This window comes from Mustela lutreola, chromosome 15 (assembly GCF_030435805.1).
Source record: "Mustela lutreola isolate mMusLut2 chromosome 15, mMusLut2.pri, whole genome shotgun sequence".
NCBI lineage: Eukaryota > Metazoa > Chordata > Mammalia > Carnivora > Mustelidae > Mustela > Mustela lutreola.
The window spans coordinates 43329744-43353863 of record NC_081304.1 but is presented as its reverse complement, the minus strand read 5'-3'; the positions used below and the strand labels follow the sequence as shown (position 1 = coordinate 43353863).

At 37.7% G+C, this 24120-nt stretch overlaps 1 protein-coding gene across 2 annotated transcripts in view; it reads left to right on the top strand.

Moving 5' to 3' along the window:
* The window catches only part of SSH2 (slingshot protein phosphatase 2), a 258525-nt gene that overhangs the window by 34822 nt on the left and 199583 nt on the right, over positions 1–24120 (top strand). Inside the window, exon 2 of one of the 2 annotated variants that reach the window (XM_059147748.1) lies at positions 22162–22242. The exons of the other annotated variant lie outside the window; for it this stretch is intronic. Within the exon in view, the coding sequence (XP_059003731.1) occupies positions 22162–22242 (81 nt within the window). The remainder of the gene's footprint in view (positions 1–22161; positions 22243–24120) is intronic. 2 annotated transcript variants of the gene reach the window in all.

Here is a 24120-nt window from a genome sequence, read left to right as displayed (position 1 = left end):
AGGTTAGGAAGGGCCTCCCTGAGGAAGTCAAACTTAGTGAGGTTGAAGAATGAGTAGAAGTCCATAGGAAAACAAGGAAGAGGGTGGTCTAAACAAAGAGAATGGTATGTTCAAAGGTTCTGAGGTAGAGAAAGTTTGACATATTTGAGAATCAGGAAGGCCAGTGTGGCTGGATCAACATATAGTGGGGCAGAAAGAGGAAACTAGAGAAGTACGCAAGGGGCAGATTATGTAAGAGTTTATAGAACATAGAAATTTGGTGGTTGTTTTCTGTGGGTTTTTTTTTTCTTTTTTTCTGAGCAATATGGAGAAACTATTGAAAGGTTTTCATCAGGGTGGGACCATATTTCTGCTTTTAAAAAATGGCTTTGGGGGGCACCTGGGTGGTTCAGTGGGTTAAGCTTCTGCCTTTGGCTCAGGTCATGATCCCAGGGTCCTGGGATCAAGCCCCGCATTGGGTTCTCTGCTCCATGGGGAGCCTGCTTCCTCCTCTCTGCCTGCCTCTCTGCCTACTTGTCATCTCTCTGTCAAATAAATAAAATCTTTAAAAAAAATGGCTTTGGTTCCTGTACAGAGTACAGATTGTAAGAGATAAGGTTGAAATAGATCAGCAGTAAGGGAAGCCATGGCGGGTGAGACAAGCAGTGGATAGATTTGAGGTAGAACCTGCAGAGCTTCCTGATAGGTTGGCTAGAGGACTGAGGCAAAAGAATACATCAAACATGACTCCCATCTTTCTTTCTTTTTAAGATTTATTTATTTATTTGTTTGTTTGTTTGTTTGTTTATTTGAGAGAGCTCGTGTGTATGAGTAGGAGGGGCAGCGGGAGAAAAAGCTCAAGCAGGCTCTGCCCTAAGCTTGGAGCCAGACGTGGGGCCCCATCTCACCACGCTGAGATCAAATTTCGACCTGAGCTGAAACCAAGAGTGGTTTAACTGACTGAGTCCCCCAAGTGTCCCCTAGCTTTCTGCTTGTAGCAGCTGAGGTGTATGTTTGCACCATTATCCAAGGTAAGGTATTCTAGTCCAGGGTGGATTTGGGAGAGGGAGTGGGAGTTGGACTGGGGAGTTTACAGATGACAGTGAGATCCCCAGTAGAGATAACAAATAATTGAATATAAGAGTCTGGACCTTGGAATAGAGGTTTAGAGCTAGAAATACGCATTTGGGAATCTTCAGTGAACAGTTGATATTTAGAGTCCTGTGACTAATGAGATCACTTGGTTGGGGAGAGTTATAGAAAAAGAAAAGAAAGCTCAAGACCAAGTCCTTTATTTTTTGAGAGTTTGCAACACTCTAGTTAACTTAATTTTCTGGCCAAGTTACATATTGTCTGACAGTGAAAATTCTGCATCTCTGTGTTCTCTTTTCATAATTCATGAAGCCAATGAATAAAACCCAACAATGAATTTTTTTAAGTTAAAAGTATTGATCTGAAAATTCCTTTTAACTAAGTATCTTTCTTTAGTATATTCATAAACTTTTCTGGAAAGCAGCCATTATTTTGAATACTTCTCTTTAGAGGGAGTATAGATGTGGAAAGTGGAAGAAACTGGGCCAAGTATGAAATCTCTGGAGAACTTTTCCTAGAAGCTTGTTTATAAATCAGTCCATTTGTGTTTTTGTTAATAACCTCTTATAAAACCAGAACATAAAGGGCATGGGATGGAGAGAATACTTGAGTTGGAGTTTCCAACTGTTTTAAATTTGCTCTATTTAAGTCACATGTCTTATACTAATTGTAGAAGTTGATTGATGTTTGCCTGGGTAGGTAATGATGAAAAAGCGCAGCTTTTCTTCTGAATATGTGACTTTGGTTCTTCTTTCTTTAAATATATTTCTTGGGATACCTGGGTGTCTCTGTCTCTGCCTTCAGCTCAGGTCATGATCCCAGGCTCCTGGGATTGACTCCTGCATCGGGCTCCCTGCATCTCCATCTGCCCATCTCTCTCTCTCTGACAAATAAATAAAATCTTAGTAAATAAATAAATAAATAAATAAATATATTTCTTATCTCTATGTGTTGGTTGCACATGTTTCTTCAGAGGTTTTTGAGCCAGTTACACATTTTAGACTGTTTAAAGATTATGTTAAAAGCCATTCTACTCTATTTCATTTCTCTTGGGGTTTTTTAGGTAGCCATTAGTAAGTATGGATATTTTGTTTGCTTGCCTGTTGGCTTGCTTGCTTGTTTTTTTTTTTAACCCCATAGGTCTGAAACTCACCAAAATTATTGAAATTCTTTCAACATGAAGTATTTCAGAAACTTGTTACTTGCACTTTTCTATGCCCAAAAATGCCTTTTAAGCCACCAAGAATTTTTACATGCCACTGTAAGCCCTCCTGTGCTCCATTCACTCTGTTAAGAGAACACTAGCCCACCCCTCTTTTTTATCTGGTCCTGTACCCACCTAACCTTGTGTAAATATCATTAAGCATTTTTTTGGGTAGGAGGGAGATTTAGCCTTTCTTTTTCCACGTAGGATCTAGGGATAAGAATGCACACTGATTTTTATTGTTGCTATTGTATTGCTTATTGGACGGGAGCCAAGACTTGGTGCTAATGTTATACTGTGTGGATACTAATAGTCACCAGTTCTAATTGTGAGTGTTAAAACAAACTTAAAGATATAACTCTCAGTTTTCAAGAATCAGAGCTGGAATTAGTCTAAAACCAACATTTACACAATTCAAAAGAAATAATTTTACCCTTCCATAACTTTAAAAACCAAAAGCAAGCATATCTAATAGACCACTGCTTTCCATCACTGTTTTTCTGTTTTAAAAAATGGTTTAGACTTATTAAAGGATTTGGCTGAAATAAGACTCCCTGTGTTTTACTAAGATATTCATTTTAATGTGTTATAATTTAGCTATTTACCTGTTGGACATTTGAGTTTCGTTATGTATAATTCTGTAGGGAATATTTTGTACATAAATCTTTATATACATCTCTGATTGTCTCTTAACAGTGAATTCTGGAATTTACTGAGTTCAAGATAATGAGCATTTTCAAAGTTTTTTTTTTTTTTTTAAGATTTTATTTATTAATTTGACAGAGAGAAATCACAAGTAGTCAGAGAGGCAGCCAGAGAGAGAGAGAGAGGGAAGCAGGCTCTCTGCAGAGAGCCCGATGCGGGACTCGATCCCAGGACTCTGAGATCATGACCTGAGCCGAAGGCAGCGGCTTAACCCACTGAGCCACCCAGGCGCCCCGCATTTTCAAAGTTTTTGATACGGTGTCATATTATGTCATATTACTTTTCAGAAAAATTTTACCATTTTTCACTACCAGCCATTGGGAGTGCAAATTCCTCTTTTTCTTTTCTTTAATAGCTTTGGAAACATTTATAGCCTCTTGTCTTTGCCAGTCTGAAGGATGAAAATTGTATCCTTTTCTGTTTTACATTTTTTAAACTAATGGAGTAAGACATGTTTATTCTCTGATTTCTTTTTAAAAAATCAAATGAATCAGGACACAGTAGTATAACTAGAATAGTATATCTTTATTCCACACTGGTTTGAAAAAATTTTGCTTACAAAAGGCTGCAGGAGAGTATATTTTCAAATCTTATTATCTTGAGAGAATAGATGTATACTTTCAATTCTGCTAGAATATCTCAAGCTCTAACCAGTGTTCAGTAGAACATTAACATTCTGAATCTTGTATTCCAGAACATAAATTTGCCAGTTCTCTGAAAACACTGGAACACAAATGGAAAATTCAATAGCCCTACTTTAGTGACTTGCTTGTGATAGACCAATGGGCAAAATGCAGGCAAGACTGCCAGCTGCTCTACATCTGCAAACATTTGTGCAGAACTAATTTTAATAACAGATGTTGGGAATATTTAAAAAAAAAAAAAAAAAAAACAGCTCCCCTCTGAGAAAGTCAGACCTATCCCGTGACTTCTCAGATGCCCCATAACCCTGTTAGCCAGAGTTTCATTCCTAAAATTCCTTATTTTGCTTCCCTTCTTTCTCGTGTGAGAAGTTTTAGAAATGCTGAAGGGAATCTCACAACTTCAGAAAGTCTTGATACTGCTTTGGTTGTTGTCTGTTTTGTTGTCATGTTTAGAAGCCTGTATATAATTAGGGTTTACCCTTGGAAGATTCTGTTTTGACCTTTGGGCATGACCTTTTGTGTTGAGATAAAAGTTACAGGTAATGAAGAGAAACTTTCAGGGAAAACTATTATTTTTATCCAACGGACAGTGGTAATTCCAGTAGGAATTTTCTAAATCAGTGTCTGAATGATGGCTCATACAGATTTTGGGTTTATGATACCAGTATTCCATGTCATTAAAGGAGCCCATACAGGCCCAGATAGGTGCCTCTGTGACATGTCAGTATCCTCACTCAAACACTTAATCAAAACTTTTTTTCCTGTGGTTTGCTTATGCTGAAAGGCTAAGTAAATTTTTTTCATTGTTATTATTTGATTTTTAAGTTTTTTTTTAAATTTTAATTCCTTAAATGAGGTTGTACACTCATAAGATTCAAAATTAGAAAAGTTGTAAAGAGCATGCAGTGGAAAAGTCTCCCTCTTCCTGTTTTCCAGCCATCCAATTCTCCATTTTCATACAACGAATTAACTACTATTACTAGTTTTCTGTGACTCTTTTTAGACGTACTCTATGCATAGATAAGCAGTGTGTGTGTGTATGGCTCCTCTTTTACATTAATAGTACTACGTTACACGTAATATTTTTTTCCATTTAGTCTAGCTTAGAAATATTCCATATTAATACATGAAAACTCCCTTGTTTTTATCCTTCCTAGATAGGACTTCATTGCATAAATGTACTGTGATTAATTAACCAGTGTCTAAACTTTTGTTATTAGAATAAATGCGGCAATAAATAACACAAGAAAAATGTCATTTCACATAATTACAATAAATTTCTAGGAACATACTTTTGGGGCAAAGGGAAAGTAGTTTTAAATAAACATAAAGCTTGGATGTGACCCAGGGGTTCACTCTTTTATTTTTTTCTTTAAGATTTTATTTATTTATTTATTTGAGAGAGAGAGAGAGCATGAGAGGAGGGAGAGTCAGAGAGAGAAGCAGACTCCCCACAGAGCAGGGAGCCCCATGTGGGGACTCAATCCTCAGACTCTAGGATCATGATCTGAGCCGAAGGCATTCGCCCAACCAACTGAGCCACCCAGGCGCCCCCAGGGGTTCACTCTTAAAAACCAAACCTGAATAGAAATAGAGATCATATAGTTAGCTGACCAGAGAGAATTTTAAAACATTTTTCTTTCTGTGAGTAAAAATGACAGTGAAAATGCTGAATGATTATTTTCAGTAATTGGTTTTCAGTGATGGGCAATAACTCTGATTTAGCATTTTAAATTATTTCCTTATTTCCATTGGTAGTTCAAGGCAATTACAGAATTCTAAGGAGGAGTTCATTTATTCAACTTGCTACCATCCTAAATACTACTCTGCATTTTTTAAAACATTAATGTTTGTCATTTTAAATAACTTCGTGATTTTCAACTCTCACAATGTACCAGGTTTAAACATTTATGGGGTTCCTATTCTATGTCCTTGTCCTCAAAGAGTTGACTAAATCAGTAGTTTACAATCTGGGCAAAAATTCAGAAAAGATTCTTTTCATCTTTTAATGTTATATAATCTGTGCTTTATTTCTTCATTTTTCCTTCAATACGGTATACCTAGCTGCATCTTTTCATGTGCTTGTTTGCTGACTATATCTTTTCTTGGTAAAGGGTCTGTTCAAATCTTTTGTCCATTTTTTATTTTTCTTACTTAGTTGCAAGAATTCTTTACATATTCTGTATACAAATACTTTGTCAGACATATTTCCTAAATATTTCTTCCCAGTCTGTAGCTACTTTTTGTCTTCTTTTCTTAAGATTTTATTTATTTATTTATTTGAGAGAGCGCAAGAGCGAGGTGGGAAGAGAGACAGAGCGCGTGCATGCATAGAGGGAGAAGAAGCAGACTCCCTGATGAGCAGGGAGACCGACATGGGTCTTAATCCCAGGACCCTGAGATCATGTTCCGAGCTAAAGGCAGATGCTAACTGACTGAGTCACCCAAGTCCCCTACTTAGTGTATTCTTTTTAAAAAGTTATTTATGTATTTATTTTTATTTGAGACAAAGATAGGGGGAGATAGTGCGTGAGCAAGGGGGAGAGGGAGAAGCAGACTCTCCACTGAGCAGGAAGCCTGATGTGGGGCATGATCCCAGGACCCTGGAATCATGACCTGAGTCGGAGGCAGTCACTAAACTGATTGAGCCATCCAGGTGCCCTACTTTTTGTATTCTTAAGTGAGTCTCTCAAAGAGTAAGTTTTTAATTTTGTTGAACTCTATCTTACAGGTTTTTTCTCTTATGGTTCATGCTTTTTTGTGCTATTAAAAAATCTTTGCTTAACCCATTGCCATGAAGATTTTCCTCTGTATTCTACAAGTTACACCAATTTTTTTAGTAACCATTTATAGTTGTCACAACTGGTCTTGGCAGTTGAGGAAACTAGGCTCAGTGAGGTTGAAACAATTCATCAAAGGCCAGTTAGCCTTTGTGTTTTGTGCCACTATGTTTCAATCCCAAATTAAGTGCTTTTCCCACTCTAGAGGTCTGTGCATATTTTGTCAGAGTATATACATATAGGGGTGCCTGGGTGGCTCAGTGCGTTAAAGCATCTGCCATCAGCTCAGGTCATGATCTCAGGATCCTGGGATCGAGCCCTGCATCGGGCTCTCTGCTCAGCAGGAAGACTGCCTCCCCCTCTCTCTTTGCCTGCCTCTTTGCCTGCTTGCGATCCCTGTCAAGTAAGTAAGTAAAATCTTTAAAAAAAAAAAAAAAAAAAGAATATGTACATATATAATAAGATGATAGGCCTCTGTTGATTTAATATATCCTGGGTGTGATCATTTAGTTTGTTGTTTCCCAAGGTCTTGCCTCTTATTTCCTGCTGGGATCTACCAGTTGTTGAGCATATCAATTAGAGGGTATGTGAAAGAGGAAGTAAATTTACTAACCAAATGTCATTTTTTTAGTGCCTTCATAAAAGATATTTTCTAATTACTTGGATTCAATCCAGATTTTTATTTATGGAACACAGTATTAATAATATAAGAATGCATATTGAATAGTCAGCCAACAAGTAGTTCTTGAGTGCCTATTGTAAGTGCCAGGCACTGTGTGTAATTGCTGGATATATAGTAATGAGTGAATTAGATACACTTGATCTTTTTCCTCTTGAAATTTGTGGTGTAGAGGAGTAGGTTTCAAGTTCTTGTGGTGGAGGTCCACATGTAAGAAATATGTTTTATATGATGATTGTTATGCTTGCATAGTTGCTTGTTTAGGTACATACATATCTAGAACAGAAGTTTCGTGAAACAGTTCTTCCTCTTCCTTTATGAAGTGTACTGATATTTTTCTTTCTATTCAGTTAAAAAAAAAAGCTATGTTGCTGCAAACCACTAGATATTTCAAAAGCTGTTCATGGGTCTTAGCCTGCAGTTTGAAGAAATGAGTGGATGCTGGTTGATTACTGCATTTAGGGGAGACTTTGAAGCACTGTGCTTTGTTGCTGACGGTCTTGTTGGGAGAACCTGAATATGGTGTCTGCTTTTTGAAATTCCCTGCTGCCCACTGGCCAAGCGGGACAGGGAATATAACTATACATTCCTCGCAAATACACCAAAACTTTCAAAATTTCAAAGGAAATTTTAAGATTCTGTAGTGCTATAAAGGAAGAACAATGTTTCTTTATTTATTCTCAAAATTAGGGTGCCTGGGTGGCTCAGTTGGTTAAGCAACTGCCCTTGGCTTAGGTCATGATCCCAAGGTGCTGCGATTGAGTCACATCGGGCTCCACCTGCTCAGCCAGGAGCCTGCCTCTCCTGCCTGCCACTCTCCTTGTGCTCGCATGCTCTCTCTCTTTTTGTCAAATAAATAAATAAAATATTTTAAAAAACAAAATTATGAGGCCTATTATAGATTTAGAAGTAAATAGGAAATAACTAGCTAAGGACATTTGTCAAACACTAATGCTAAATAAAACATACACAGAAACCTGAAAAATTGTTTCAGTAAGAAGATTAGAAAGTATCTTCATTTGGTTATTTGGAATTGAGGAAACTGGGCATACTTAGTGGTTACTTGACTAGGTGTCAATTATGAGCAGTCTTTGGAGAGAGTACTTTTATGTGGCTTAACTGCAAGTGATCTTTTTGTCAAAATATGAAACTGTTCCTTATCCTTCAAGCAAACAATTTAGAGCTTCAGAACACAAGAAGGGTCTACCCATTCATCTTAGTTTGCAATTAGTTGAGGATTAATGAAGAAAAGACATTGCTTCAGAAATTGGAAACTAGACACTTTTCATCAGAGGAAGTTTTATTCTGTGGCCGTGTGTAGCTTGATTTCTACTCAGTGTGGGTCTTAAATGTTGAGTTTCAATAGTGGAGGTTTTTTTCTTTTTTAAATTTTTTTTTTTTTTTTTAGAGATTTTATTTATTTATTTGACAGAGAGAGATGACAAGCAGGCAGAGAGGCAGGCAGAGAGAGAGGAGGAAACAGGCTCCCCGCTGAGCAGAAAGCCCGATGTGGGGCTTGATCCCAGGACCCTGAGATCATGACCTGAGCCGAAGGCAGCAGCTTAACCCACTGAGCCACCCAAGTGCCCCAATAGTGGAGGTTTTCTAACTCCCAGTAGAATTGTGGCTATTACAGTAGGGTGATTTTTACTTTGAATCTTTCTAACCACCTTCCTTTGACAAATCTACATGAGCCAATGACAGTGATCTGAACTCATAGACAGTAGGTTCCAGATTTAAAGTGTCTGGAGGGTGCAGGGTTCTGTTGCACTTCCCGACAGGTTGGTCCCCTTCCTAATGGAATTATCTTGATGTGGCAAAGGGATGAGACTAAATTATTTGTTTGGTTTTTGTTTTGTTTTGTATTTCTGTGCATGGTGGTGGAGGGTGGGGGAGCACCGGGGAGAGGAGGAGAGAGAATTCTAAGCAGGCTCTATGCCTAGTGCAAACCCCATGCAGGGCTTGACCACATGACCCTCAGATCAGGACCTGAGCCAAAATCTAGAGTTGGATGCCTAACCAGCTGAGCCATCAGGTGTGCCCTACATTATTGTATTTTAAATGATAATTTCCTGAGATGCACATGGCCTAATTACCAACAAAGAATACCAATGTCATTCTCATACCAATATTTGTTCTCCATCTAGACAGCGGGAATAGTGAGAATAACAGAATGAGCTAGTACAACTCCCAAGCAATGGATTTTCAGGTTTTGTTTTCTTCTTTTACCCCAGTTAGAAGAAACTAGTATATTTGGAAAGACTTTTCTTGCTTATGAGAAACAGAGACCATCCACTTCAGAGGATATGTTTACATGAGAAAGATCTAAGATTTATCTCCATATGTGATGAGCATTTTCTTTCAGAGAAATTATCCTCATGGAAGGGGATTTTCTGCTAGAACATACAATTTCTGACAGTTCTGCTCAGGCTCAGACAGCTTTGCCTCTCAGAAGCTGACTGATTTCTGTAGGACATGGCACTTGTCACTACTTCCTCAGGGGCATTGCCTGGGCCTGAAATGTATCTTTGTGCTGCCTTGTATGCAAGAAATCCATGTGTAAACTCCAGGTTTTTCTCTAGGGTCAGGATAGTAGCAACCATAAACTCCAGTGCTTTAGTGTCTAGCCCTGCTGCTTATGAAAACAGCTCTGATTTCTACTGGTCCTGTGTTTTAGGAAGAGACTGACATGGATTTTGATTTCTGCAGAGGAACTTCCTGCATTTTGCTGTTGTTCTAGAGAAAAAGCCACTATCAAAAGCAATTTATCGGGGCGCCTGGGTGGCTCAGTGGATTGAGCCGCTGCCTTCGGCTCAGGTCATGATCTCAGGGTCCTGGGATCGAGTCCCGCATCGGGCTCGCTGCTTGGCAGGGAGCCTGCTTCCCTCTCTCTCTCTCTCTGCCTGCCTCTCCATCTACTTGTGATTTCTCTCTGTCAAATAAATAAATAAAAATCTTTAAAAAAAAAAAAAAGCAATTTATCATTCTCTGCAAGTTTTTTTTGTTGTTGTTTTTTGTTTTTGTTTTTGTTTTTTTCAGAATAACTCCGCTCTGTGACAGTCATCAGTTTGTTCACAAGGGTCTCTACTGACCCTGGCCTGACAGAGTGGCTCTTCCCTTGCAAGATCCAGGACTCTGCATCCTCCTTGATCCTCTCTTCTTTTGGGTCTCTAGTATCCTCGCTCTTTTCAGTTGGGAATACCATTGACCCATGACCAATATTTGATGGGGATCCTTCTCTGGTGGAAATTGAATTTTATGTGTTTACCCTGTCTCCTACCAGCATGAATGTTTCCCCAAGGAGTTTAGCAATCTCACCATCATGTCAGCCCCTGAATTGTGGGTGACTGCAGAAAAGAAGTCAGACTTGGGTAGATTCTGTAATTGGACTTTTCTCACCTTTAACAGTTTTATGAATTAAAGGATTTTGAGGAGGAAGCCCTACCCCCACCAGACCCAAAACTGACTGATTTTTAGTACATGTTGAAAGTGGAATCAGGGAAGGAGATCTCCAGAGAGGTGTTCAGATGATATTCCCCTCAGATAGTTTTAACAGTTGGTATAACTATTTCTCCAGAGAATAGGGAGTGAATTTTCTGGAAAGATTATTCCTCAGGTTTACAACCTTTTAGCTCCTACTGGGCAGCTTCTCTCGTTATAGTCCGGGCAATTAAATCAGAAAGCAAAAATGGCCTTTCTGCAGTATGAAGAGATCGTGTAGTCAAAATAGGAAATTAATTACAAGTACAAAATCATCACTCACTTTATGCCCCACTCAGCTTGTTAGTCCTTAAGTTTAAGTGTCTCCAGCCCTCCTTCCTAATCAACCTGAGCTGCTCCTGTGATCGTAGAGCTCAGTCTTTCAGTTCTCTTATTAAAGAAGGAATCAAGCTCTTTAACTACTGAGAAATAGGTCTAATCTGTGGTTCTAAGTAAAAACTTCTTTTCACAATCATCTGAAACCTGACTTTGGTAATGCCTCAGGACTCTATCTCAGTAACAGCAATCTTTCTGCACTTGTCTTTCTTTCCTGGCACACATACCCAGACAATTGTCCAAGAGAGGCTTTTCTCTTCTTTCTTACTCAGTGTCTTCTTGTCTTCAAATTCTTGTTTTCTGAATTCCTCCAGTTTCTCTAAATAGCCTTCTCTTTGCCCTTCAAACCTGCATTCCCTGAAGGAATAACAGAAGGAATAACAGCTTCAGTTCTTTGCATATTCTACAGAAGCATACAGTGGTCATATTACATGGTATACACATTAGTATCTCTAAACCCCAGTTCACTTCAGAGCCCAGATTCCAAACAAAGCTACACAAAAAACATTTTTTTAAAGGTGTTTGTGTGGTAGGGTTTGGAGCTGATTGGTGGCCACAGTTAGCTCTCATACATTAGTCTGAGAAAGGAAACTAGAAGAATTAGAAGTCTAAGATTTTAATGACCATAAAGATAACATGTAGATGATTTACTACATAAATGGGGGTCAACCAGAATTGTATGCTTTCAACAAACATTAAACTTTCTGTATCTCCTTGTTTAGCTAGCCTGCTGTCAGCTCTTGAAGTTGACAGAACAGTTGTTTTTTTTGTATTTTTTTTAACTCCTACACAGAACAGGAGGGAAGTAAGCATCTAACTTGTTAACAGCAGGAGCCTGACCCCAAATGGAAAATAATAGATTATTTGGTTTGCCTAAAATGAGACAAACAGATAATCTCTCTATGGATTGCTTATCAGTTTTGAGCCACTTAATTAGCAACTAGAGACAGAAATCCAAAGTTTTCTTTTGTATTTCAAGATTCCAGATCTAGAAGTTCTGAGTTGCTGCTGCTATTTTATTCTCTCTTTTGGGGAGAGTTCAGTGAGGGTTGAACACCTACCACTGGCTTCTTTGCTTCTTCATGTGTTTATGACCTTGCTTGTTACTTGTTTATTAATTTTTTTTTCTTCTGTGGATGATTACTTTTCAGAATCCACATTAGTATCTTAGTTACCTATGTAGGCATTCATTAAAAACAGGTAATGCCTCTTTATGTAAACTGAATAATCCATGTGTATGAATGACTACTTTTACATCTCACTGGCAATTCACCACTTTCCTTTTGTTGGTTTTGCTATAGAAAGCTAGTCAAGGACTGATAAGATCTCACCATTCTGGTTCTAAAGCCATGATTTAAGTGTTATCTATAGATGCAAATACTTCAGACCAGTGTATCTCAAGCCTCAGTGTTTATCAGAATCACCTGTTGAGCTTGCTAAAAACACATTTCTGGGCCATACCCCCATCCCCAATTTTCTGATTTGGTAGATCCAGGGTGGAGCCTTAGTATTTGCATTGCTAGTAAGTTCCCAGATGATGCTGTTGCTGGTAGTATGGGGACCACATTTTTAAGAATCACTGCTTAGGGATTTTTCTCCTATTTCAGAAACATGCCTTTGTAGACAGATGGTTGTATCAAAAAAAGAGAAGGGGGGAAAAAAAACCCAAACCTCAAGGAGATGACAGGGTTTGGTGGGCTTTTAAAAAAATGTATTCAAATGATCTCTGTGTGAGGGTGTGAATTTGCTATTACAAGTAATGTAGCATTTGTATAGGCTCTGAGATACTATCATAAGTGAATATTCAAAGAATTATGAAGTAAAATCTCCAAAGCGACAAATACTCTTATATCAAGTCATTATGTTGTATTCTTTAATACAATGGTATATATCAATTATATCTCAATAAAATTGGGGGAGAATTTCTAAATCTTATCACTGTTATTTGGGATGAAAGACTTAGAAGAGGAGGGGAGGTGAAAGAATAGGGATGTTGGTATCTAGGAGGTCTCAGTTAAAATCCTTGTTTTGCCACTTAGAGTTAGTGAATGATTTTACAGTGTGTAACTTCACTAGGTTGTTTTAGTATTAAATGAGATAACGTGTGAAATGCTCCGATTATTGTATTTGTCCATGGGTTATTTTCATAGAAGCTGGTCTCCTCTGTTGCTTTATACACTCAAGAATCTTTTCTAACTCCATGGGTGATAAGTTTTATCCAAAGTCATTATTAAATAATCAGATCCCAACATTTGCAGCCCTGTAGATGCTATAGAAATATAGACAAGATATGGACCCTGTTCTCTAACTATATAAAATCTACTTAGAGAGTAAGGGTCCTTTTCCTTTCCATTGAAAGTACCAAACTACTATGTTAAAAATGGGATAAACTGTGATCTTTTTTTTTTTTTTTTTAAAGATTTTATTTATTTATTTGAGAGAGAGACAGTGAGAGAGAACATGAGCGAGGAGAAGGTCAGAGGGAGAAGCAGACTCCCCATGGAGCTGGGAGCCCGATGCGGGACTCGATCCCAGGACTCCGGGATCATGACCTGAGCCGAAGGCAGTCGTCCAACCAACTGAGCCACCCAGGCGTCCCTAAACTGTGATCTTTTAAACATAAAAAGCCCAGATGTGGCCAACTGGGTGGCTCAGATGGTTGGACATATGCCTTTTGCTCAGGTCATGATCTTGGGGTCCTGGGATCGAGTTCCGCATCGGGCTCCCTGCTGCTTGGTGGGCCTGCTTCTCCCTCTGCTTCTGCCTCTCTCTCTATTGCTCATGAATTAAAAAAAAAAAAAAAAAAAAAAAAAAGGAGCCCAGAGAAGTAAGGCAGTGGTTCAATGCAGTTCTCAAGATTCTGGATTTATCTTTTCTGCTCTGCCATACTTAGCATGTTGCTTTTTGTTTTTGAGCCTCTCCTCTCAAGGTCATAAAATGGCTGTCATAGCTGTAGACCTCATACCTTTGCACCACTATAGCCAAAGGCAGAGAAAGAGCAGGGGTTTTGTTGTTGTTTTTCTCAATTCCCCTTTATCAGGGCAGAAAATCTTTCCCTGGAGCAGACTTGCCCTTAGGTCCTGTTAACCAGGATTAGGATATATGACTGTGTGCTGGCCTGCAGGAAGGCTAAAAAGGCAGACATGTGGCTTTTCAGTTTCAGTGGTGGGACTGGTAGGTAGATGAGAGAGTTGAGAGATGACTGTTGGTAGGCAACAGGAAGAGTCTACCAAAGGGAGCTAAGACTATGATCCTTAAAGATTAGAGACAATTCTAGGCAATTTCTCATTAGGCAGAATTGTGTGCTCTAAGGCAAGCATTGGCAACCTTCTTCTGTTAAAAACCTGATAGTAAATATTTTAGGTTTTGCTGGCCACAAATCGTCTCTGTTACATCTTCTTTCTTTTAAAAAACAACCCTTTAAAAATGTGAAAATCATACTTAGTTTGCTGGCCATATGAAAAGAGGCCATATAGTTTGCCAGCCCTGCCAAGGCCATTAAGGCTCAGAGGAAAGGGAGATGAAGGCTGAAGTCATCATTTTGAAGCTTCCTGAAATTCTGGAATTTGAGTGGTATTTGAAGGATGGATAAGATTTACACTGAGAAATCCTATTCCTTCTGAAAGGAAGCAGTGAGTGTAGAAACATGCCTGTGATGCTTACTATAAAATAACTATGTGGTACCTGCAGAGCGTGAAAAGCAACAATACCCCTGCAGGTGAGATGGGCTAAATTGCAAGCCAAAGTTAGAGAGTACTGCGGTATGAGTACCTGGACCGAGTCAGCCACTGACAAGCCAGCTTTCTAAGTAGCTCTAAGAAATAAAGATGCCCTTTTGGCTTAAAGCCTCCATGCTGACTTGGAGCCTAAGGCAGACGGTGTCTCGTGTAACAGTTGGCCCTTCAGTAGGAGCTGTTGCTACTGTGACTAATTCAAAGACAGACATCATGTGTTTGGAGAAGACTATTGGTCTGTTAACCAGAGCTATACACAAAGATTATAACTCATCTTCAATTTATGTAATTGTTATTGACTATAGGGAAGAATTGCACCAACTAGTAGTAAGTTACTCATTCACTGAACATTTACTGAATGCTTAGTGTGTGCCAGGCCCTAGAGATACAAGTTGAGAAACTCACAGTCTCGAGGGAGGGAAACGTATATAGAGATAATTACGATAGAGTGAGATAAGGGTTAGAAAATATACATACAAGGAACTGTGGATGCTGAGAAGAAGGAACCACCAATTCATCCTGATTAAAGCTTTCTAGGTGACTCAGTCTAATTATTGCTGTCCTTCAGTGGCTATCCTTATTGCTATCCTTAATACTAGCCTATTATCTTGTGGATCTGTACCATTTATGACAAAGAGACTTGTGTGAGAAACTGTGGTTGAATCAAATCCAAATAATCATCCAGAAAAAGCAACTTCAAACATTGTACTGCTGCTACCAAGTTTTTAGGATCCTCTTTCTGTGGAAAGTATATAGCTTGTAGTGTTTGTGCTTCTCACTATATTGGTATGAATATTGGGATCTATAGAACAATTGTTTTCCCCAGTAAAATTTACAGAAAAGAAGATTATGTGGTAGGCAGAATCATGTCCCATAGAGTCCTCATCTTAATCAGATATGAACCTGGAAATATATTATGTTACATGATAAGAGGGGGGATTAATGTTGCAGATGGAATTAAGGTTTCCAATAAGATAGCTTTAAAATAGGCAGATTATTCTGGATTGTTGGAATGGGTGACAGTGTAATTACCAGGGCTTTTGAAAGTAGAAGAGGGAGACAAAGAAGAGATTGGATTGATAAAATATGAGAAAGACTCAACCCATCTTTACTGACTTTAAAATGGAGGAAGGGAGTCACAAGCCAAGGAATGCAGGTGGTCTCTAGTTGCTGGAAAAGGCAGGGAAACAGATTCTCCCTATATTAGTAGTTTGTCAGGGCTGCCAAAACAAGTACCATAGACTAGTGGCTTAAACCACAGAAGTTAATTTTCTCATAGTTCTGGAAGCTAGAAGTCAGAATTTAAGGTGTTGGCAGGGTTGACTTTTTTTTTTTTTTTTCTGAGATCTCTCCTTGGCTTGTAGATGTCTGTCTTATCTCTGTCTTTACATGGTCTTTCCTCTCTGTGTGTCTGTGCCCTGATCTCCTCTTATAAGGATACCAGTCATATTGTATTAGGAATTAGGACCTACCCCAATAAACGTTATTTTAATTTAATCTCCTCTCTAAAGACCATATCTCGAGATACATTCACATTATGAAATTCTAGGGATTAGTGTGGGGCGAAGGAAACTGTCAAACTCACCTAGATCCCCCAGAAAGAACACGGGTCTGCCACCACTTTGATTTTAGGACCCCTGACCTCTAGACTATAAAGATAATAAATTTGTGTTAAGTCCTCAAGTTTGTGGTATTTTGTTACAGCAAGTTAGAAAATGAATACAATTACAAGTAATCCGAGTCTGCTAATAGGAGAGTGATTGGAATAACAGTAATCAAAAATATTAAAATAAATATCTATTGACCAATGAATAGATAAACAAAACGTGGTATGTCTGTATACAATGGAATATTATTCAACCTTAAAAGGGAAAGAATTCTGACACATACTATGATATGTCTGAAACTTGAAGACATGCTAACTGAAATAAACCAGTCACAAAAAGACAAATACTGTGTAATATCACTTATATGAAGTATTTAGGGTAATCAAACTCATAAAATAGAAAACAGTTTTTTAATGGACATGGAGTTTTAGTTTTGCAAGATGAAAAAGTTCTGGTGATTGAACAACAATGTGAATATACTTAATACAAATGAACTCTATACTTGAAAATGGTTAAGGTGGTAAATTTTGTATTATATTATTTTAAAATACTGAAACAAAGATAGTTTTAAAAGGCAATGACAGAAAAATAAGTGTAGTGTGTGTTCATTGTATATATTGAGAGAAAGTATAGGTATATATCATTGTATATACATATAATATCTCTGAAAATATACCCAAGAAACTCACATAGTGATCATTTCTGGGAATGGGGTTGTGGAGAATCAGGAGGTGGGAGGGCAGGGATGGGAGGAAAACTTAAATACTCCTTGACACCTTCTGAATTTTGTTTGCCACATGCATATATTATGTATTGAAATCATGGTCAAGCTCATAGACACAGAGAACAGATTGGAGGCTGCCAGAGGTAGACGAAAGCATGGGTAAAATGGGTAAAGGGAGTCAAAAAGCAAAAACTTCCAGTTGTAAAAGTAAGTCAGTCATGGGGATGTAATGGAAGGAAGGAAGGGAGGAAAAAGGGTTTTAAATGTGTAATTGGGGTTAGGGACTGCAGAGAAGGTTATTTCACTTAGGTCATCATTAGGCTATGAAATCACTTTGTCAATCCAGGTACATGTAAGTGTCAGGATAAGTAAGACCTGCTTCTTGCCTTGGCCTTTATGGGGTTAAAAGCTCTTAGTCCCAGAGTGTTCACTAGGCTTTAAGGTACACACATATTTTTTGGTTTAGTGTCTATTAGTTTATTGTCAAAATCTCTAGTTTTGTTTTGTTTTGTTTTAAGAACAGCTGAAGTGTGTTCACTTAGAACCCCCCCCCCCCCAAAAAAAAAAAAGTTGGGAGAGAAAATATAAATGAAAAAATAGGGAGATGCAACATGGGGGAGTTTGGGGGGTAGGAAAAGAATAAATGAATCAAGATGGGATCAGGAGGGACACAAACCGTAAGAGACTCTTAATGTCACAAAACAAATTGAGGGTGGTGGGGGGAAGAGGGGAGGGAGAGGGTGGTAGGGTTATGGACATTGGGGAGGGTATGTGATATGGTAAGTGCTGTGAATTGTGTAAACCTGGCGATTCACAGACCTGTACCCCTGGGACTAATCACATATGTTTATTTAAAAAATTTAAAAAATTAAAAAAAAATAAAAGACATGTAACAGTGTTTTCTGCTTCTTAAAATCATATAAACTATAACAAGAATAAAAGACACTTTACAGTCAGTAGCAACAGGTTTTGACACTTGCAAGGTTATTTCTTAAGACTTCTACTTGCAAATTGTTAGGTAACTGCACAAGTTAGATTTTAACACTCTTCAAAACATCCTTCTTAGCACATGAGTCCTTGCATCATACATACCATATAAAGATTGCAACATTTTATTACTATAATTGTTGCTTAGAAGCTGTTCTGGATTGAGACTTCTTTTATATATGGATGTGTTTTCCTTAGCAGCAATCTTAGCCCCTGTTTTTCTCCAAGCAATACTTAGCCAAAGGAGCCTATTTCCACAGAGCTGTATCCTTATTTTTGTGGCTTTTGCATCCATAAAAAAACAAAAACAGTTCTGGACCTGTTCGGTTTTCTTACCCTTTTTGTTTAGAGTTTTACTGTAGCTAATTCAGCACCCAGAAAATTGCTTAATTCATATTAAGGGTACGATAAATTTTAACAAATGACTCATCGTGAGCTCAGTACTTCAGGGTTATATAGGGAATACAAAGTTGTCTCTAGAAGTGAAACACAATTTTATAGAAGCAAAATTTCCCTAGATAGCAGAAGTTTCTTTGAAAGAGAATTTAATGCAAATTTATAAGCCTTTTCCATCTAGTTGAGAGATTATTATTACTATCATATTACTAAGAACAGCAGCAGCAGCAGTAGTAATGTCAGTAGGCAAGTTATGCTAAGTGCTTTTCCCAGATTATCTCGAATGTAATCTTTCCATTGACCCTATTAGATAGATGCCATTATTATGCCTATATTTATGGGTCAGGAAATTCAGCTTAGAGAGATTAAGTAATATGTTCAATATCACATGGCTGGTAGGTGGCAGAACCAGGATATGAACTTAATTTAGTTAAGATTTGGATTTAGCACTTCTAAAGCAAAAATATGACTTTGACATTATCCTCTTCAAAATTCCTACTGAAATGGCTAAAGGGACATTTAAGAAGGGGGGAAGGAGGGAAAGAAGCAAAAGAAAAGAGAATTGGTATCTGCATTACAAAGTGGGATCCTCAGGCTAGAAGAAATACTGGGAGGTTTAGTTCAATATGAAATTCAGTTAAGGCCAAGTTGAGGTGAGGGCCTACCAACTTGAGTACTACGTATATATTAAAGCCCACCTAAGGAGTGAATAAAAGAAGCATCATATATTCCTACTTTACTAAAAACATTAATTTGATCAAATACTTTTTAGCATCCATTTAGATAATCTTAGAGTTTTTCTCATTTGACATAATGTGCTAAGTTATATTAATAGAATTCCTACATATTCATTCATTCTTGGAATAAGTTCTTCATAGGTATAAGCAGGACAGTTCACGCCGCAGAACCCAGGAACAATTCAGGAACTGGAATTACCAAGTACCCCAGAAAGCAGAGAAAAGAACTTGAAATATCTTTTGTCTTCCTTTGGATTAGAATTTAATTTGGAACTAAATATGTTGTTTGCAAGTAAATACTTGTTCCATGAACCAATTATTTTTAATACTATGAGCACACGTAAATTGATACCTTATATCTTAATGAATTAAATTGCAATTAATAAGTATGCAATAAAATCTTAAAATAACTTTAGGAGTGCAAGTCATTACAGGACCTCCTTTTTAGAAGCTATTTTAAAAGAACTCAGGTAAACATGCTGAAATATTTACTGGAATGAAAATTTTAAAATCTTAACTAGTATAATTTGGATTAATTGCATACACTGTGGCAGTGACAAGCCACTTTTAATATGCTTAATATTACCTATGTTATCATCTGTTGTGATATGAGAATTTGGGAGAATTGAAAGCAGTTTTTATCTCTGCCTTATTAATTCCTTCAGATATTTAATTTATTTTTTTATTATGCCTTTAGCCTTTCTGATATGACTTTTAGAACTAAGTCTTCATCTATTTTGTATACTTTTGAATACTTTTTATATTTTGAATACTTTTAAAAAACATAAATGGAAAGTAAATGTTTTTTCCCAGGTATGTGTGTCTCAGTTGGCTAAGGGTCTGACCCTTGATTTTGGCTCAAGTCATGATGACAGGGTCATGAAATTGCACACTGGGCTTCATGCTCAGTGGGGAGTCAGCTTGAGATTCTCTCCCATCCCCACACTAAAATAAATAAATCATTTATTTTTTTTAAGATTTTATTTATTTATGTCAGAGTGAGCACAGGCAGACAGAGTGGCAGGCAGAGGCAGATGGAGAAGCAGATTCCCGCTGAGCAAGAAGCCTGATGTGTGGGACTCGATTCCAGAATGCTGGGATCATGACCTGAGCCTAAGGCAGCAGCTTAACCAACTGAGTCACCCAGGCGTCCCAAATAAATGTTTTTAAAAAGACGTTCTTATTTTCTCTCCCCTCCAAAATGCAAGGGTATAAGAAATAAAGAGGTTTTGCATATGCAGGATTTAAAAAGTGATTTTAAATATTTGGTTTTTCTGTTTATTTTCTAAAAGAGGAAGAGGGAGGGATAATAGAAGATGAGAGTTGGTTGTAAGAAGGAAAAACCAAAGTAGGCAAAGGATCAGGGTAGGAAAGGAGAAGGAAATAAACCAGGAGAAGGCAGTTATCAAGAATAGTAACTCTGAGCTTTACTTTCATTTATTTGCACTCTAAAACTCTTAATCTCTGCAGGTATTCAATGGGTTGAGACATAGTTTCAGCTTTGGAAAATCAAAGTAGGAGTCAACTAGGATAGCCAGAGTAGATATATATGATTAAGTTTCAGCCAGTAGTAGTGAGAAGTTTTTTTGTCATTAAGAGCTTTATTGAGATATAATTCATAAAGAAAAAACTGCACATAGTTTATATATACAGTTTGATAGTTTGGACATATGCACATACCTGTGAAAAACCATCATTATAACCATCACTAAACCTATGTTTAGTTCATTTTGAACCTCCAGAAATTTCCTTGTGCCTCTTTGCATTTTTGTTGTTGTTGTTGTCTATTTGTTTTGTGGTAAGAACATTTAACATGAGATCTGCCCTCCTAACAAATTTTAAATGCACAATAGAGTATTGTTAACAGTAGACACTGTGTGGCACAGCAGAGCTCCATAACTTTTTCATCTTACAATACTGAAACTTTATATCCATTAAACAACAATCTCCCTTAGCGGCCGCCCCTACCCCCGCCTGGACAACTACCTTTCTACTCTCTGCTACTGTGAGTTTGATTATTTTGGACACCTCAAATAAGTGGAATCATGTAGTATTCATCCTTCTGTGACTGGCTTATTTCACTTAGGACTTCCTTTTTCAGGCTGAATAATATTCCATTGTATTTATATATCACTTTTTCTTTAACCTTTGTTTGTTGTTGGACATCTGGGTTGATTCCTTTATCTCGGCTCTTGTAAATAATGCTGCAACAAACATGAGAGGACAAACGTTTCTTCTAGATCCTGATTTCAGTTCTTTTGGATTTATACCCAGAAATGGGATTGCTGGATAATATGATAGTGAGAAGTTTTGATGACATAAACATCTACATCTCTATGCAGGGACAGCTCAGTTTCCAGCAGCTGTTACTCAAATAACAGACATTTGGATGGGACTTAATGGGTCAGAGTTAGAGCTTTTTTCTTCTCTTTTGTGGTGGTTTTAGTCATAAGGGAAAAATACTCTTGTGTTACCAGCTAATTGTTTCACTTCTTTGTCTCCTTTTCCTTATCAGTCTTCTAGATAGATTTTGAAAAAGAGATTGGATAGTGGAAGAAAGGTTTTAAATTGTTTTCTGGCATCTGTCAGGGGGACTTGGGCAGGGCATATCTTTTGGCTGTTCTTATAAACACTTGTTAGCAGAGGGCTAATGAGGCTAGTGGTTAGATACCCCAGTCGTGTCCTATGTTATATTCTAAAGCCTGACTAAACAATCAAATCAAATATGTACCTTTGGATCTGAGGATAAATGAGCGCAAACCTACCCCATTCTGAGAAGTATACAAAGTACACACTATAAAGGGTTAGTAGCACCATCTTTACAGAAAAGGGACACCCCATTGCCCAAATTGGAAATCATGGAAAATGCTTCAACTAATCAAACATTTCTCAATCAATTTTCCAGTCACCTAACCAATCAACTTGTTGGCTGTATTCTCTCCAACATAGCCGTCACTAATCGGAATTGCAACTTCTCACCTCTGAGCTAACATAACTCAGTGATTTTTGCTGGCTTTTCCCTCATGCTCATGGCCCCCATTCATTTGGATCTCTGAAATGATGTTGTTTTATTACAGAGTTCTCATTTGGAAGACAGTGAATCAGCAGTGTTACTTTGCTGTGAATGTGAAGAATCAGATATCTTTAGTGGTTCCAATGTACGTAGGTATATGTTTTTATACAGCCTTTGGTATTTCAAGTGAGCTTTTTGGGTAAATTTGGCTCTTAAATGCAACTGAGATAGTGCCTATTATTTCATCTATTTGGCATCACTCAGCCAAATACATAGTCTGTGAAAGCAAATATAAGTGACTTGGAACGAACGTCTTTATAAATAATATGACATATATGTATGCATAATAATCTCCACTCAAGAGGTACCTATGAAATAGAGAAATGTTGTCTCCTGGAACTTTAGAGTGCATTCTCCCTCAATAAAAAATGATTGTTTTGTGGGTTTTTACATTTTTTAATTGTCAGTAGTTTCCCTTTCCTCATAGCAACTGCTTGGTATTGCAGTTTATTTCCCATGTACATAGACCTAACACATCCTGGCAGTTGATATTTTAAGCTAAATAATGTTATAATTACTGGGTCATTTCAAATGTGGAGCTATCTAACTACTATGTTATAACTATGTTATAAATTTGTTTATCTTACCTGATCCCCAACATGATTTTTTAACTATTGCAAATTGCCCATGCAGTCAAGCTGAAGTCAGAGAAGGACTTAAACTGACTTTTTTTAAAAAAAAGATTTTATTTATTTATTTATTTATTTGAGAGAGGCAGAGAGAGAGAGCATGAGGGGGGCAAACAGAGGGAGAGAGAGAAGCAGGCTTCCCTCTGAGCAGGTAGCTGAATGTGGGGTTCCCAGGACCCTGGGATCATGACCTGAGCTGAAGACAGATGCTTAACAAACTGAGCCACCCAGATGCCCTTAAATTGACTTTTAAAAATTTTAAATATCTTTTCCAACAGGATAACTGTGTTTGCTCTAGCCATGGCTAAAACTAGGTTCTGCAAACCTTGATGATAAAATTTGGATTCTATTTCGGGATGTTTACTGTACATAGTAGGCACTCTGTAAATATTGTTAAAGTTTCACCAGTTGAAACTCTGTCTCTAAGTAAGCTGTGCCTCTTAAGTATATCACTATAGTACTGCCAACTCGTAAGCTGTCTTCTTTACTTCACCTTCATTGCACAAAGAAAGTGATCACTGTTTCAGGACCTCATTCAACTATTACATTGACTTGCCTCGTTGCACTTCATTCAGCATTGTCCATGAATATGGAATGGCAGGAAGTTCATTATTGTGACTCACTCACTAATAGCTGGAGCCATGCTCCTTCCCTAGTGCTTGAAAACATTAACTGAGGAATTCACATGAACACTCATTTATTATCAACATTTTGCAGGTGACAGACTGAAGGTGAAAAGGTTAGATTCTTCCCGATATTGTGTGATAAGCAGGAGCAGCGCTGACGTCAGGTCTCTGCTGCCACCCATCAGTGATCTCATTATCAGCAGACAGCATCATCATTGATGAAATACATACAAAGCCTCTTTATATAGTTTCCTCAAGATTTATTATTTTGTTCAGTGTGCATTGGCATCTTCTGAATTAGACTGGCTTATTTTTTGACTGATTTTGTCCTAAAGAGGCCAGTGCATGACAATCTATATAAAGAATATTTCTACGAAGTTGTATACACGGGGAGAAAAGATGACTCTAGTTTTAATGGTTTCTGAGAAACAATTAGTAGGGTATATGCATTTGCAGATTATTCTGGATTGCTTTATTTTATTGCCAGAGCTTTTATTCATTTAAGTCAGATATGTTATCTTTTCTTCTTCATAAGACAAAAATGGTTACATGTACTGGCTGGCTTTTAAAAGTATTGGATTCTCCTCCTGTTTTGTTGCTTGAGGAGTACTTCCTATATGTTTTTTCCCCTGAGCTCCCCTATCCCCACCCTCACCTTAAAAGAGTTTGAAGAGCTCCTTCCCAGCAAGAAGGCTTAAACTTGAAAAC